Below are 17793 nucleotides of genomic sequence, written 5' to 3'. Positions count from 1 at the left end.
ATTGCATGGTTCAATGTTAATTTAATTTTTTATGAGAAAAAATTAATTTCAATTCCATTGAAGTGTATAAATACCATCATTTGAAGAATTTGAAGACATCAACTACATTAGGTATTTAATGTGCTCACTTCTTAGGTTTTTACTGTCATTAAATGTTAAGGTTAAACATAAAGAAGGACTAAATTTACATTTTTTAAAGTTGGAGGACTAAATTCATCAATTTGAAAGTATAGCACTAAAACCAAGTTTGATGAAAAGTTCAAGACAAAAACATAATTTTCTTTTTATTTTTTAAAAGAACTCAATTCAATTTGTGTTTTCCAATTATGTTTTTCATTGCTTAATCACTTCAACAATCTGTTTACTCCAATATTATAAATGAGAAGAGGTGCAATAAGCTCTCTAACATACTCTATCTAACACAATCTCTATTATTATGCAAAATTTATTAAAAAATAGAAAATCATATGAGAGATTAATTAAATAAGAAGTGAGACCCCAAAAAAATTTTAATTTTTAATAAATTTTAGCCAATAATAAAGAATGTTACTAGCAGTTCTCATTATAAATTAAAATACACAACTTAGAAAGAATGACTCACTCTCATCACTCTCTGAATGTGACATTTTTAATATTCTCTTCCTTTTCTCTTTTAGATGTATATATAATATTCTTAATCATCTATCTCTTTCAATCTATAATATCTTATTTCTGACTGTAAATTTAATTTGTATATTTTAAAATATTATTAATAATTAATAATAATCATATATTATAATTTAAATTATTCATTGTAAATCTAAAATATAGAGTACATATTCAAACACATTAATTTTATTATAAATTTGAATTGTAGAAAATAAATATTTATTTTATATAATATAAATGAAAGATATGAATTAATTTTTCTAATTTTCATATTATGAATTAATTTTTCATAAAGAATCCTCATTTAAATAAAAAATTAACCAAAAAACAATAAATGTTAGAAATTAATGAAAGTTGTTAAATAAAATATAGCTTTGAAGCAAAAAAGTAAGGAAGAAGAGAATACAAGAGTTTAGAGAGAAAGAAAATTGTGTATATTCTTTCTAATAGGAGGAGCCTATTTATAGGTATAAAAAATGATTGAGAAAGTTACAAAAGATAAATATAAATAACAAAAGATTCTAAAAGATAATGAAAGATATGGACAACCACAAATAAATTATTCATAACAATCCTCCTTGGATGTCCATTATCTAAGAATGTGCCTCGTTAAAATCTTACTAGGAAAAGTTCTATGGGATAAAAACCTAGTGAAGAAAAAAGAGTACATTGTTCTTCCATACATAATCGTCTGTCTCATTAAAAACCTAGTCAGGAAAACCTAATGGGGTAAAACCATGACGAAGGGAAAAAGAGTGCAAAATATATTTATTTATCTCCTTCATGCAAATAATCATATTTAAGACGAAGAAATCCAATGTTGTGAGTTAGTTGCTCAAGGTCTTCCTTGGTAATGACTTTGTAAAGAAATCTTCTAGATTTTCACATGAACAAACTTGTTGAACATTTCTATCTCTATTCTTTTGGAGATCATAGGTGAAAAAGAACTTTGGTAAAATATGTTTTGTTTTACCTCATTTAATGTATCCTTCTTTCAATAGAATAATACATGTAACATTGTCTTTATATGTGATTGTTGATGTCATTTTTCCTCATGTTGAACTAAAATTTCTGCATGATTAGCTGATATGCCCATTTTCGCTTATTTCACATATTGTCATGGAATTATTGTATTACCTCATGTAAACTTATGATATTTCACTATAAGGATCTAACGAATTACCTCTAAAATAACAACATATATGCTTAAATGTCTTCGTATTGGTGAAGAATTATATTTTGCAAGTAAATTAGTAGGAAATGATATATTGGGTCATGTATGCATAGTAAGATACATTAGTGTTTCAATAACATTGAGAAATGGTACTTCAGGACCAAAAACTTCTTCATCCTTTTCTCAACATCTAGAAGGATCTTAGTTCACATCTAGAGACCTTCAATCATTGTAATGTACAATGAATGTGATTTCCCATATAAAACTTTTTAAGCACCTTTGCTATATAAGCTTCTTTGGTGCACAAAAATTCTATTATTTAAATATTCAATTTCCCAAACAAAAATTTGTGCATCATAGGTCTTTCATATCAAATTATTTCTTTAATCAATCTATAGCTTTTGGAAGCTCTTCAAGAGCTCCAAAAATATTTACATAATCTACATAAACAACAGTTATGAAAAATCTATTTTTTCATATTTTCATGAAAAATACATGGACAAATAAGATCATTTCTATATCCTTCCTTTAGCAAGTACTCACTAAGTCAATTGTACCATGTGCGACTTGATTGCCTTAGTCCAAAGAGAGTATTATTCTCTAGAATATGCATTATTGGGTCAATTATATCCTTCAGGAAGTTTTATGCAAATATCATTATCAAGAGAGTCGTATAAGTAAATTGTAACAACATAAAAACATCCATTAGATCTAAACTAAGTCCTCCATGTGCTACTAGAGTGATTAAGTATCAAAAGTACTCATATAGGTGAATATGTGTCTTCAAAATTAATGTCAAGTCATATTTTCTATCTCTTAATTTCACTGTTCTCATTTTGATTTTGCTCAAAAATCTATTTGCATCCAATTGGTTTTACATCTTCAACTATATAACCAACAAGTTTGAAAAACATAATAGATTTTACATCTTCGAGTATATGGATAGAAGGTCCAAAAACCTAACTAGTTTTACGCCTTCAAGTATATGGATTACCTGTCCAAAAATCTAACTAGCTTTTCATTTTCAGGTGAATGTAATTGTGTTTTACATCTTCAGATGTATAGACTACAAGTCCAAAGATCATTCACTTTGGAAAACGAGTTTAATTTTGCCTTAGTTGAATCTTTCTATTTTGGCCAATTATTTATTTGTCTACAATCCTTTATAGACTTACTCTTGATCCTCATTATGGTTATCATTTATTACATTTAGCATTACATTATATTTTATATGCAAATACATTATCAGCGTTGACTTTATTTCGGTTCCATCATACTCCATACATTATCAGTGTTGACTTTATTTCGGTTTCAAGCACCTAAGTTTTTTTGGAACTAATATATAATTATGTTAGAGAAATCTTCCCGCATTCGCATAACCTCAATAAGGTCGTCTTACTTTTTAGCTTCTTTTCTTAATTGGGGATTTTTATCTTTTGAACCAATGTGTCTAGCACACTTCATGCGTGTTTGAGACCCATTTTGCAATATTGTCCAATAGGGGCATCAAATTTTATTGGAGCATTAGCAATTGATACATATGATTTAACCACTTCTTTTTACTAAACTCGATAAATGAATTATCTTTTAAACTTCCCAATTCAAATTATTTTGTACGAGGATCAAGATAATAATAATTCATTTCAACTAATCTCCTTTTTTCCATTTGGTTATTATCTCCCCCTCATGTTGGGAAAACTAATTCAACATAACAAATGATAAAATGAGTTTAAATAAATCTATTGTTGATGATTCAACATATGGAGATTCACACCCAATATATATTTCCAACCTCCTTTGAAGACTCATCTTAGTGTGTTGTGATCGAACAATTGGACTCATATTTATAACATATACAACACATACAAAGAAAACAAAATATTAAATTGGAAATATAAGGTTGCTAACCAAAATTAATTTCAAGAGGGAATAACTAACTAAAACTTGTTGGCATAATGCGAATCAATATTACAACATGCAAGATTGCAGGTCCCAAAGAAAACATTAAAAGTTTTGATCTCATGAGTATATGAGCATGTTCTACATGATGTTCAACATAAATTCTAATAGTCATATAATACTCAATAAAAGCATGAGATGTAACCTCGTCACCATTATCAGGACAAATTCTCTTAATTGGATAATTTGAAAATAAGCTCTAACTCAGGTTAATTGAGTCAACAATATCACAAACGTTTGGTTGTGAGTTGGCAAAGAAACATGCGACTATCTAGTTGACGTGTCAATTAAAATAATGAAATATATAAATGATTCACACGGTGGGTCCATTGATCCATAAATATCACCCTATATTCATTCTAAACATGAAATGGATTCATTCCCATTTTTTCTTGGTGATAGTTTAATTATCAACTTTCTTTGGAAACATGTAGTACATGAGAAATCATTGGACTACTGAATCTTCTGACTTTTCAATGAGTGTTCACATGAAATTTCAAATATTTTTCACATCATAACATACACGGGATGACCCAATCGGTCATGCCAAATAACAAACTCAGTTTTGTTTCTATACTTTTGGTTTATAACCATAAAAGACACATGTAATGCAAATTTAACATTGACTCCTAGCCTTGTGTGAATCATTATACTATTAATGAGATATACAAAATATATCTCGAACTATTTCTTAATATATTTTTCTTGATATTGCTCACCATAAAAGGCACATCACATACAATGAATACATATTTATAAACCAATAAAATCATTCAAGGACAAGTATTACAATCTTAATACATATAAAAACTATTATGATTAGCCTATATGAAATCAATCATGCACAATATATAATTTAAAGTAGTTCCATATTTCTTTTAATATATAATTAAGTATGTCCATTGTAGACAAAACAGACAATGATAACTTACTGAATGCACTTATAATATAAAGATGACAATATATATAAAGGTCAAAATAATTTGAATCTTGATCACCATCAAAAGCACCACATTTCATATATTGGTCTATAGACTAATTTAATAAAACATTTTAGAAATATGTATATGAAATCGATATATACATATATACGTTATTGGTTCCTTGAATTTACAAATATTTTAAGCCAAATAATATTTTCAAATAAGGGCATGAATCAAATCATAATGTGGGTATAAGTGTGATTACACAATAATTTAAAAGTAATCATATAAAACATTTAAATAAAAAGTAATCAATATTAATAACATCTATAACAATAATGAATAAAAATTATATAATAGAAATAAATTATTCAAATAATTATTTGATAAAATATATATGAGCAACATTCACTTCAGAGAATGGAGCAATGCCGGTCAAATGAATCATATGATTTTTCATATTTTTTTCCTGATTATACAAGAAAAAACTTCAAATATTTTTGAAGTTGTTATTCCTTGATATTGCTACTACATGAACACATTAAAGGGGTGAAAATAGATAAATTTTTCTTTTTCACATACCATCATTGATAAAAAAAATATTTCACACAATATCAATAAACTAGTGACTATGAATATTGCATATTTATACTCACAATATAACATACTCATAATATATTTTTTGATGTGTACATACACATAATAACAGGAAAGTATATTCACCTACAATGATAACATTAATCAATATAAATATCATAAACAATTATCTTTGCTTTCTATTTTAAAATTATTAATTAATATGTATATAATTATTTAGATGACATATATCCAAGAATCATACGTAATATTTTAATAATATTTACCAAATATAATTACCCGGATCAGAAAATATATTAACAAATAAAATATTAACAAGAATATATTATCTTACATTACCTGATTCAGATGCACATATAGAAATACTATAGGCAAAACTTCATGTTAAGATATTACATATAAACTAAGATAAATTAATATAAATTGAGATCTTAATAAACGGTAAAATGTTGCATTCTTTAAGAATGATTTTTTTCTTGCACTATTTTTCCACTTCTAGTGAAAAAGAATCAATCTTTTCTATTCTCGTTTTTTAAGAATGAAAAATTCTCTTTTTCATTTTTGTGCACTATTTTCTCATTTCTGATGAGACAAAATCAATCTTTTTTTTTATTCTCATTCTTCAAGAATGAAAATTCTTCATTTTTTACTTTTTGTATTGTTTTCCCACTGTTGATGAGAGAAAAAAATCTTCAAATTTATTTCTTCAAGAAGGTCTTTAGGACCTTTTACAAAAATATTTTTAGAATTTATTTATTTGATAGTGTCTTCAAGACACATTATGTCCAAATAGATTTCACATTTATGTAAACAATATATCTATACACATCATAGTTATAAATACTATCATTAGGTGGGAGAATTTACCTTGAAATGTAAACTCAAAAGAATATGACTTTCTCTTACTCAAGGTCAAATTATAATAAAATTCACAAGCCTCAATCATTACGACATTATTTTCTCACTTCGAGTAGTAAGAAAATATATTCTTTTATTCTCAGCTCGGGTGAGAAATATATTTTAAAAATTTCCTTCTATGAATAGTCTTCAAGACTCTCAAATGATCAAATTCACAATTACATAAATAGAACAACCATATTCTACCAAACTTATAGTATGAATAATAAAATTTAAAAGAAAAATATGACCTTAAAATATGAATTTAAAAGAATAATTTTTTCCAATCAATTTCTTTACATGGCTTTTCCTTGCAAGTTGCAATATCAATTGTTGATGACCATGGAAGGAAGACAATCGTGCTCATAACGTGTTACATATAACATAAACTTGAAGCATAAAAGTAGAGAGAAAAGTAAAGAAAAAGAGAATAGAAGAGTTTAGAGAGAATAACAATTGTGTATATTTTATTCAATAGGAGTGACCTATTTATGTGTACAAAAGATAATTAAAAAAATTACAAAAGATAAATATAAATAAGAAAATATTATAAAAGATAATAAAAGTTATGAATAACCACAAATAAATTATTCATAACAAAAACAACTTTTTGTCTCCCTTATTAAGATTGGAGAATTCACTCATCTACATTAATTAATTAAATGAAAAGCGATTAAGTAAAATGAGAGATATTTCATTTCAAAAAATAAAGAATAATTTTGAAAAAAATATAAGTAATTAACATATATGATTATCTAAATTAGTTAAAAATATCTTATGAAAGGCGAGTGGGAGTAAAACACTAGTTAAACAAGAAAAGTTCGAACAACTTTCTCGAGGGTGATTTTAAATGAAAGAGGTTAAACAACCCCCTCTCATCTCGAAACAAATTACTTGCCAAAAAAAATTGGGAACCGAAAGTAATCTAAAATATTAGTGTAACTCTAATTCCTGAAAAATCAAATTATAATTATTTTCATGACTGACCGTTGGTATTATTATGCTAGAACAAAAGATATTCAACCAAGTTCTAAGCATTGTTCGGCTTAACTAATATTGGGCTCCTCTTATCCTTAAAAGAGCTTTTAAAAAAGTAACTTAGGAATGAGTTTGAAAAAAAAATGAGTTGTTTCATGTCAACGAATTTGTTCATCATTCTAGTTCTAGAACATGACCATGCATTGGATACTACGTTTAAAAGAGGATTGCACTACCGTCAGATGCATAACAGACAAACACAGTATACAAAGCATAAAAACTGTCAACAATATGAATAAAAAGAAAGTTTGATTCTATACTTGGACATGGCACATTCAACCATCCATATAAAAAATGAAAAATAAAAAATAGCAACAATGTAATTGCCTAAAGTTAATATATCAACAGAAGTCTGTACAACTTGATACATACAATGTTTTGATGCCAACAAATAAATGAGTTGGACAATGCGACTGTCTATATGTACGAGTGTTCATATACACAACAAAATATGAATTCGTTAGAAAAATGTAGTAGCTTAGAAGTGTGCATGTAGGAACAAAGAGACATGTAAATCTCATTGTTTTTTATACACACTTCTCTCCAGGAGTCAATGCTTCTGATTTGCATATGGGGCAGACATTTTTCACAAGTAACCATTTCTTTAAACAATCTGCGTGATATTCGTGCCCACATTGAAGAATTCCAATCTTTTCTTGGCTTTTATATTCATCCTGTGAAATGATACACAAGTATTCCAATTAATAGGGGAAAGAGAAATACCAATAACACACTTTCCAATACATCAAACTCGAATGAATAACCCCCTTCTGGTACATCAAAGTCGAATGAAAAATTATCCCAGAAAGTTTGGCTTTTGCTGGATCAATGGCCAAAATAAAAGTATTGAATGAAACCATGATGCTAAAATTCATACCTGGCATATTATGCAAGAATCATTTTCCTGTTCCTCAGAAGCTGCCTCCTCCAAGTTAATAGCATTAGTAGGTAGTAATAAATAAGTTTTTGTCTTCATTTGACTTGTAATCATTTCCTCTGACAAACCTGTGTTTACTTTGCCAATCCGCTCCCCTAATGCAAGAAGCTCCTGTTTTCCAACTCCAAAGACTTATTAAAGTTTTCCAGAGTCACTAAAGAATTTAGTATCCTAGACCTCATATCTAATCCACATTGATAGGAAAATACAACACCAAAACCATGTATACTTGCCTCATAAGACATATCCTCAATGTCCAAGCGCATATCATTATGATGGTCAACCAGTAAAGTAACATCCTGCATAAAAAGTGACAAGACAATCAATATCTGTAAGTGTTGGTAGAATACTAATGACAGGATCAATAGTTGGCAGGAGTTGCATAGCGGTTGAAATATAAGATATATAACAATTACATATGTATAAAAAATTAAGCTATATACAAATACAATATTAACCCAAAAGCTAAATTGTTCAAGACAAAATAATGATGGAAACATTAAGAGAGAGAGAGAGAGAGGCATTGCTGGATTGGAAAACATTGGGAGTGTTGAGTTTTGGAAGAGAAGGGTTTACTAGGTGTTTAAGTCTTAAGAGGATATAAAAAAATTAAGTGATGGAATGATACTGAAAACTGAAAAGTTGCATGGCATAGAAATAAAAAGGTTAATACCGAACTTATTTTAAAAGTAAGGAAGCCCAAGTCAATAAGTAAAAAGTGAATACAATAAAAGAAAAAAAAATAGACCATAATAAAAAAGAAGCATTCAGACTGTTTAAAATGTCACGTGATTTTTATTGTATGGCAGCCAGTGAGATTTTCAAGTGTGATTGCCAATTCAAACACAATCTCCAAGATAAGGTTCAATTTGCACAAGACTCACAAGCCCAAAATTGCAAGCTGCAACCTTCTCTATCATTTCATTTTCCCAAATGCGAACCCTAAATGCCCACCTGACTCTGCTTTGCAAATGATGGTTGAAACCTCACTGCTCTGCCATACCCAATCTGTGACGCAAGATGCACGACAAGCAAGGTGGCCGCAATGGCATTTCTTGCAGCCTCCACAACACAACGTCACCACGATCACCTTTCCAATGAAACCTGCTACACTATAGTGTTATTGCACCGCAATAGCCGACTTTTAAGAACACTAGTGTGAAACTTGCATTTTGGCTAAACAAACTCGCTCTTCTTAATCAAGTCATAGTGATATTTGGGGCCCCTCAAGGGTTAACAATATTTCTAGAACACTCTGGTTCATAACCTTCATTGATGATCATTCAAGGGCATGTTGGGTTTATTCCTTAAAAGAAAAATCCAAGACTGCATACACTTAAAATTCCATAACTGATTCCACTCCCACTAGAGATAAAATAGATCCTGGAGCTGTAAAATGTGTCTTTGTTGGGTATTCCCCAACTCAAAAGGGGTACAAATGTTACTTCCCTACAAAAAAAAAGCTGTCTCCCTTGATGTCCCTTTTTTCAAAAACCAACGTTTCTACCCAAAACCAAAGCTTTAGGCAGAGATTCTAAATGAAGAAAAGAAGCTTTGTGAATCCACAGATGTGTCAACCATACCAGAAGCTAAACTTGACCAACCTATTGTGCCATCACTGGATCTAGAGACAGAGGGAGATTGAAAAGGAGGGGGAGAAAAACAGCCTCTTCAACCTGAAAAACAGTTCCACCTTGTTTTTCAGCAAAGGGACAAAAGACCTTTAAGAGGTACAAGCTGTAACTCATTAACTGCACTGCCAAGAGTCTTAACCACAGGTAAATGCACAAACTGAAACTGAAATTATTAATGCTGAATTCTGAAAGTATCTCTGAATTGGAGATGTCTGGTATTTCTCGAAAAAGCGATTTGATTGATGGGATTTGCTATAATACTTATGAGAATCATTCGGGTGACAAAGAATCTCACTAGCTCTCAGGAAAGGGGTAAGAACCTGCAGAGCATCCAATTTCAAACTACTTGACATATAGCCACTTGTCCTCTGTATAAAGGGCTGTGACAGAAAAGTTGGATAAGCACAAAATCCCTAAGAATATAGAAGAAGCTCTTGAAATTCCAGATTGGAAGGCTGTTGTCCTAAAAGAAATGAATGCCTAGAGGAAATGTAAGACTTAGGATGTGGTAGAACTACCTGAAGGAAAAAGGTCCGCAGGGTGCAAATGGTTTTCACCATCAAGTACAAGTCGGATGGTGATATAGAAAGGTACAAGGCACGTTTGGTTGCAAAAACTTAGATATTTCTCGGGAATGGAGGTAGCCCAAAGGAAAAGAGGATTTTTCATCTCCCAAAGGAAGTACACCTTAGACTTGTCAAACGAAACATGGATGCTCTGTAGTAAGCTAGTTAAAACACCTATAGACACAAATCTGAATTTTAAAGACCTGAATAGAGGGGGAGATACCAATGGTTGGTAGGAAGGCTAATATACCTATCCCATACTAGACCACCAGACATTGCATTTGCCGTAAGTATGGTAAGTCAGTACATGCACTCTCCTGTAGAAGAACACCGTAATGATGTCTATCGGGTTTTATGGTACTTGAAATCCACTCCAAGCAAACACCTTTTGTTTAAGAAAAATTATTTGAGAAATGTAGAGTCGTTTACAGATGCTGATTGGGCAGGGTCAGTGGAAGATAGAAGATGAACTTCAGGATATTGTACAAAGGTTTGGGATACTTTTGTCACTTGGAGAAGCAAGAAACAATAATCTGTTGTAGCTCGCAGCAGTGCAGAAGCAGAACTCAGAGCTCTTGCTCAAGGAACCAGTGAGAGGCTGATGGATGAATTGGAAATGCTTAGCATAGATCCCATGGAACTGTATTGTGATAATAAAGCAACCATAAGTATGGCCCATAATCCAGTCCATCATGACTGAAACAAATTGATGGGCCCCAAAATATGAATAGGAAAACTGCAAAGTAATAGCACTGAATAAAAGAGGGATAAAGCCCTGTTACAGGACAAGTATTAGAAAACTGTAATGGCAAAAAATAACAATGGTCGGAGCACAGCTCCGTGCAGAAATGGAAAATAGGAAATATAGACTAAGGAACACCCTTTCCCAAGGAAGACCCATTTCTTCACTCAACGAGGCCAACCAAATTCTTTTCTAGATGAATGATGCCTCCAAACAGTTACCCGCCCCCTCTAATATACCCCTCTCTCTCCTCTTGCTGCATGATTCTCGTTTCCTTGTCTCCAATTTCTCTCTGCCAGCTGTCACTTCTGTTATGCCCTTCTCTCAGCTGCTGACACACATTTCTTTCTTTCATACATCAGCAGGTCTTGTTTCTTGGGCCCATTTCCCTCTTCTCCAATTCTTTCAGCCCTTCTCCTCCCTTCCCTTCTATATACTTACACAATGGGCCTATCACAAACATGTTGAGATAGATTGACATTTCATCTAAGACTGAAGGAATAATCAGCATGATATATGTGACCTCAAGACAAAAAATAGCTGATATTCTCACAAAGGAATGAATTACCAAGACCTATTTTCAATGTGCTGGTTGACAAGCTGGATATGGCTAACATCTACTCACCCGCTTGAGGGGGAGTGTTGGCGAAATATTAATGACAAGATCAAAAGTTTTCACTGAGGCACTGACAACTTTCTATCTTAATTAATAGGAGATTTTCCAGAAATCTGATTCCTTTTCCATTCTGATTGTATTTCCTGATTATTAGCTTTTAATATTTTGTAATTAAGGGTATTATTAGGCCCCTTTTTTAGATAGTTTATTTTAGGAAATATATACTCTCTATATATTGTACCTATCAGTATCAATGGAAATTGTCAGAAAAGAGAATATTATTCTCTGTTTTTTCTCAGTAATGTAAAAAAGTAGGTTATCCATATATAGTCCTATGGACAATTGACTATGAAGTACCAAAAGCTGTACAAAGAGAAATAGGAAACATTACATCAACTTGGAGAAAAGTCACGGGAGGAAGATTTCGATGTCTAAGAGTAGTCTCATGTGTGCTGCCTCTATGGGGTCGGTATATATGTGAACCTGCAAATGGTGCAGCACCAACATGCCTAGCACCCATCTCAATAGAATCTTGTATGAAGATTGAAGAACTGCGTGATGGATTTGTTGGAACTCTATATGAAGGTGCAGTTACTGGAGGAGGAGGGTGAAAGTTGATGGAGTGACCTCTCATCTCTTGGACAGGCTGTGTTTGATGATGAAAGCTATGGTAGTGTGGGTTGACAAGGGGAGGATGGGGAAATCTGTGGCCACTTCTGCTGCCAGCTGTATCATGATATCTCTGGGGGCCCATTCTTGCATTCTCTAATGAACTTCCATTAGCACTGGGAGCTGGAGAATAAGGGCGACAGTCAGAAAGACCAAATCCAATCACCACGTGAAGAATTTAAAGAAAATGAGTACATTGTCTGGCTCTTGAATAACAACTGTGGGAGGCAGATTATGCAAGGAAGACCATAACAGCTATAGATTTATTCATATTTTAGTTGCATAATAGTTTCCATAAAAAACAAGACTTTAAAAAAACTTATTTCTTGGCTGATGATACCACATCCAAGAAGTTTTAGTTTTCTACTTTTTATTTGAGCCTGAATAAAACTTCTTACATGCATGTTATTGTAAATTATACACTAGAAAAGTAATATACTGTTAGAAGTCTCACATTGAGTAGAATAAACTACTTGAGAAGACTAGTCCATTAGGTGGGAGAATCTCAAAGCTTAAGTACCACATCAAGTAGTTTATTCTACTCCTCAATGTGGGACTCCTAACACTTACATGAATATGTTTAAAAAGGAAACCACAGAACAACAAAAAGGAGAAAGTAACAAATCTTTACCTTGTACATATGGCATTAGAAGAGACTGATGCCAAGGCAAAGCATGACCATCATTATTATTGCTATTCAACTGCTGGTCCAGCCAGGGAGGAGGAGCTGCTGGTTGAAAGTGTTGACTTAAATAATTTACTCGAGTTATACGGTTAGGGTCACGCACCATCATAGACTCGCCTGATCTGCTCCATGAAGTGCAATGTGGTAGCGAGGGGATGCCATTTTCAGTGTGTCTTGCATTAGGGGGAGCAACTGAAGAACTAGCCGAGGCATTGAAATATTGATAATTTCCTCTCATAACTTCAGCATTTAGAGATACAGCCGCACCAGATGAAGGATTCATGCTAGAATAATATAAGTTGGCCGCAGCTGGAACACCCATATCAAGATTATGTTGATGTTGAACTCCATTGTATTGTGTCATTCCATACACCATACCATTGTCATAAGCATCTAGTAAATAATGGGAATCTAGATTAGTTCCGTTCCCTGAGGCTGTCACGAGTGTGCATACATTAGGTTGAGAGATGTTGCTGCCTCTGAAATGGATACTTTCTGAATGAAAATAGCCATGCCTTTGTTGACTCATTTGATCCATATCATAGAGACTTGTTGATGCAATTTAATCCTAATGTACCAACCAGAATGAATAAAATAATCACTAGGAAAGTAATTAAAAGCTTAAAACCATATAACCAAAAAAATCTACACAAGAAAATAACAATCAACTACTCACTTAAAATTTCTTATCAATCTTAGACAGTGGCTAATGAATCTTTTCATTGAATAACTTAATATTACACCGTTACGTAAGGTATCCGTTAAAAGTGGGGATTAAGCATACACTGATTCACTAGGTATTCCAGATTTCATAATTTTATTCAACAAATAAGTCAAATATTTCCAGGGCATACAGAATGAACAGAAACCTACTTTAGTTATTTAATTAAATGGAAAAGAGAAATAAAACAAAGTGCAAGAACCAGGAGACAGAGGAGAACTACATATCCACAATAAAAAAAACTCAAGTCATGAAACTATGAACTTGGGCTCAATGGTGAATCCTATACATCTTGGCAACATGTCTACTAACTTTTTTCAGAATACTATATATACCCTGAACCCAGAAGACAGCAAAAACAAAAACCTCTTATATTTTCAAAACTAATCATTCTACAGCATAAGCATAAAGTATAGGAATTTAATTACCTTTTACAATTTTCCAGAATACCATACCCCAAAACCCGGAAGAAAGCAAAAACAGAAACAAGGAAATAATACAAGACTTCATCTTTGAGGAAACAACAAGCTTGGGAAAAGGAAGATGAATCCATGAAACAAAGAAAGGTATATAAGCATTATAAATCTAGCATAAACCAATTAAGAAAAAAAAACAAACAAACTTTCAACAATACCATGCAAGTTTGCCAGATTCGAGACAAACCAAAAAATCATCAAAACGGTTTTATTAATTTTAAGGCAAAGCACTAAAAGAATTCCGGAAAGGTAATAAAAAAAAAAAAACCAAAGAGCCCAAATTTCCTTTTTTTTTTTACAAAAAGAAAAACAGAAAATTTAGGTACCCACAAGCGACATCATCCCCACCGACCAAGCAACACTGAAATTAAGGAAAAGAAAGGCGTACCTCGTAATCATCAAAGTCACGCGTTCTTTCCCAAACCTAAAATCAACCAACCCACCACCAATCCACCCCACACAAGAAAGCGCATGAAATTGGAAACGATCGCAACGAAAGTAGCGTAATTTTTTTTTGCCAGGATTAAAGAATGACGACGATGATGATGAAGAAGGAACGGATAAAGAAAGAAGAAGCAAAGTACAGCTGGGAAGGAAAGAAGAGAGAAGGAAATAGAGAGAAGTCCAAATGGGTAAGAGAGTTTAATAACTGAGACTTCCTTTTCTTTTAATTAATTCAAAAACCTTAAATAAAAAGAATTAATGCTTGGTTTGGTTTGTTCCTGCAGAGATAATTAACCTTTTTTTTTTTTTTTTACGATATTGGGATATGAGAGGGGACCTTCGCATGGGCACTTCGAAATACATTTTTTTTTTCAATATTGAAATTGGTCCCTCGTAACAAATTGAAAAATTGATTATCGGAAGATATAAATTTTAAAATTGATCTTTAAATATTTAAAAAGTATAATAAATTAATTTTTTAGATAATTTAATCAAATAATTTTTAAATTTTATAAATTGATGTGAGATTGATCATAAAAAAAATAACTTATTATTAAATTAATCTTTAAATATTATAATTTTTTTACTATTTTTTTAAGAAACATGTGGTGAGAAGTCAGGATTGATTGGCCACCCGAACTTTTCAACTGGTTTTTAATTAATTTTTTCTGGTTAAGTTATTTTATTTCATTACTATTTTTTATTAACTTTACAATTATGTGTTAATTAATGTTAATTGGTGCAAAAAAGATCATATACGTGTTTCAAAAAATATACATTATAATTAATTTAAATGAATATCACATAAAGCATACAAGGAAAACAAAAAATAATGAATTTTAATTAATCAAATAACTTATTTTGTTAATTATTTGTGTTTATTAAACTGAATTAAAAAAATAATACTGACTATTATAATTAATTAAAATATTTATAATTGATTTAAATAAACATTATAACTAAGGAAACAAATTAATCTCCATAGTGATGACCAATTCCATACGGTAGACGTCGCTGGTTACATTATTCAAGGTTGTCGTGTATGATTCTCTTCATCATCCATAGCTGGTTGTTCTTGATGCACATTTTTGGTAAAATGATGGAACATCAGATGAGTATATGCTCTTCATATGTGATTACGGACTTGATGATTCTGACTAGTCGTCGTTTAATGTGTAATGGAGTGTGGCAATGAGCTTTTGTGCCATAATCTTTTGACCCGTGCAACTGTCGAAGTCCACAACTATCAGAACGACAACCTTTATAGTCACCGCCAACCATGATTGCTATTCAGGAGTTTGGACTTTGAAGTACTTCATATACCGTTAGATATATTAATAAAAATAATGAACGAATGTGATAATTTATGTGTTACCGATTTCTTTTGAGGTGTTCTCTACCTGCTACTTGTTGGTAAAATTTTATTGAATTTGCATTTTAGTCCCAAATAAAATGATCATTTAGGGTTTATTTGCAAACTATTCAATTAGATAAAAATTTGGAAAAGTTGAAACCTAGGAGATCCTGAAATGCCTACCACTCTTCTTTCTCTATGAAATATTAGTTTTATTTTCTCATATCTCTAGTTTTTGTTCTCACTGTCAGGACTACCTACACACAACAACACCAATGCAACATCTACAACTATGTCACATCCTGATGTAATTCTATCTTCCAAGGGTATTAGATAGAAGACTCCAAGAATATTGGCTAGAGAGGCAAGACAAGGCCATATGATTCTCATGAGCCGTAGGGTAGATTTTGGGTCAATGGATTAAGTATGGGTCCACTTATCTTTGTACATATTAGATTAGGATTTCATTATTTTTGGGCCCTGTATATAGGGCTCTATAATGTAGGTAGGATACCGTAGAAATGTAAGATTTTTCAACCCTTGTATTTTAGGGCACCTAGACTAGTTTTTGTATTAGGAGTAGTTTTATAATTTCACATGCATTAAGCGAATATTTGATGTGTGTGTTAAGAAATAAATTTAATTGAATTGGGAGAAGTTCAATCCAATTAAATTTTAGAGGGAGAGGTAAGCATTTGCTTGCTACACCCCATTGTCACATCATATAGTCACACTTTGTGCATGTTCTTCATGCTTTACATGCCTCATGACACCTAAGCACACTTAGTGGAAAATCTTGGACTTGATCTTGGATTAGTGGGTTGAATCGTAGCTAAAATTCACTAATCATAATTAGTGAAATTTTGGCTCTAAAATTTGGCTCCACAAATTCAATTTCAAATTCAAGTGAAATTTGAATAGAAATTCAAATTTTCATCCAATTTTGTCTGACACTTAATCTATAAATAGAGGTCATGTGTGTGCATTTTTTCAACTTTGATCATTTGAGAATTACACTTCAAAGTTCATACCTCATTTGAGGCACAAAATTTTGTGCTCCATCTCTCCCTCTCCCTCCACTCATCTTCTCCTACCTTTAAGCTCTTATCCATGGCTTCCTATGGTGGTGAGCTTCTTCTTGACTCATCTTCTCCTTGGAGTGACGTCTCCAATCATCTTTCTTCCTTCTTCATTCCGCTGCCATTCATCTTCAAGAAGCAAAAGACTTCGTTGATGAAGAAGATCCAAGGTGATGCAATCCTACCCCCCAAGGGCATTGGATAGAAGACTCCAAGAAGATTGAGCCAGAGATGCAAGAGAAGGCCTTAAGGTTCTCATGAGCCTTAGGGTAGATTTTGGGCCCATGGGCTAAGTATGAGCCCACTTATCTTTGTACATAATAGATTAGGATTTCATTATTTTTGGGCTTTGTATTTAGGACTCCACAATGTAGGTAGGGTACCCTAGAAATGTAGGATTTTTCAGTCCTTGTATTTTAGGGCACCTAGACTAGTTTTTGTATTAGGGGTAGTTTTGTAATTTCACATGCATTAAGTGAATATTTGATGCGCAAGTGCACCGGATCGCCCAAGTAATATAAAATGGTAAGTGAATACCGAGTATCGAACTCTCGGGGAACTTGTTTTACTTGATAAAGCTGTGGTTCAGTAAATAAGTGCCTTTGGATGAAAGTTTGGTGCGTGGTATGGACAA

At 31.9% G+C, this 17793-nt stretch overlaps 1 protein-coding gene across 1 annotated transcript; it reads right to left on the bottom strand.

Annotated features, from left to right (window-relative positions):
* Positions 1-7468: 7468 nt before the first annotated feature.
* Positions 7469-14920, bottom strand: LOC114380110 (probable E3 ubiquitin-protein ligase ZFP1). The gene is made up of 6 exons (XM_028339042.1): positions 14671-14920; positions 13032-13653; positions 12123-12523; positions 8407-8472; positions 8114-8284; positions 7469-7910 (listed from the first exon to the last, which is right to left on the bottom strand). The coding sequence occupies exons 2-6, from the start codon at positions 13621-13623 to the stop codon at positions 7764-7766; spliced, it is 1377 nt and encodes a 458-aa protein (XP_028194843.1). The 5' UTR covers positions 13624-13653; positions 14671-14920; the 3' UTR covers positions 7469-7763.
* Between the last annotated feature and the right edge of the window lie 2873 nt (positions 14921-17793).

Source organism: Glycine soja, chromosome 12 (genome assembly GCF_004193775.1).
Source record: "Glycine soja cultivar W05 chromosome 12, ASM419377v2, whole genome shotgun sequence".
NCBI classification, from domain to species: domain Eukaryota; kingdom Viridiplantae; phylum Streptophyta; class Magnoliopsida; order Fabales; family Fabaceae; genus Glycine; species Glycine soja.
This window is presented reverse-complemented; position numbering and strand designations above follow the sequence as displayed.

Coding starts and splice junctions, on each gene's coding strand:
- LOC114380110 (XM_028339042.1), bottom strand. CDS start 13,623: ATGGATCAAATGAGTCAACAAAGGCATGGCTATTTTCATTCAGAAAGT. Junction 12,524..13,031: donor TCTAATGCCATATGTACAAG/GTAAAGATTTGT, acceptor CTTATTCTCCAG/CTCCCAGTGCTAATGGAAGT. Junction 8,473..12,122: donor TGACTTTTCTCCAAGTTGAT/GTAATGTTTCCT, acceptor CTTTTTATGCAG/GATGTTACTTTACTGGTTGA.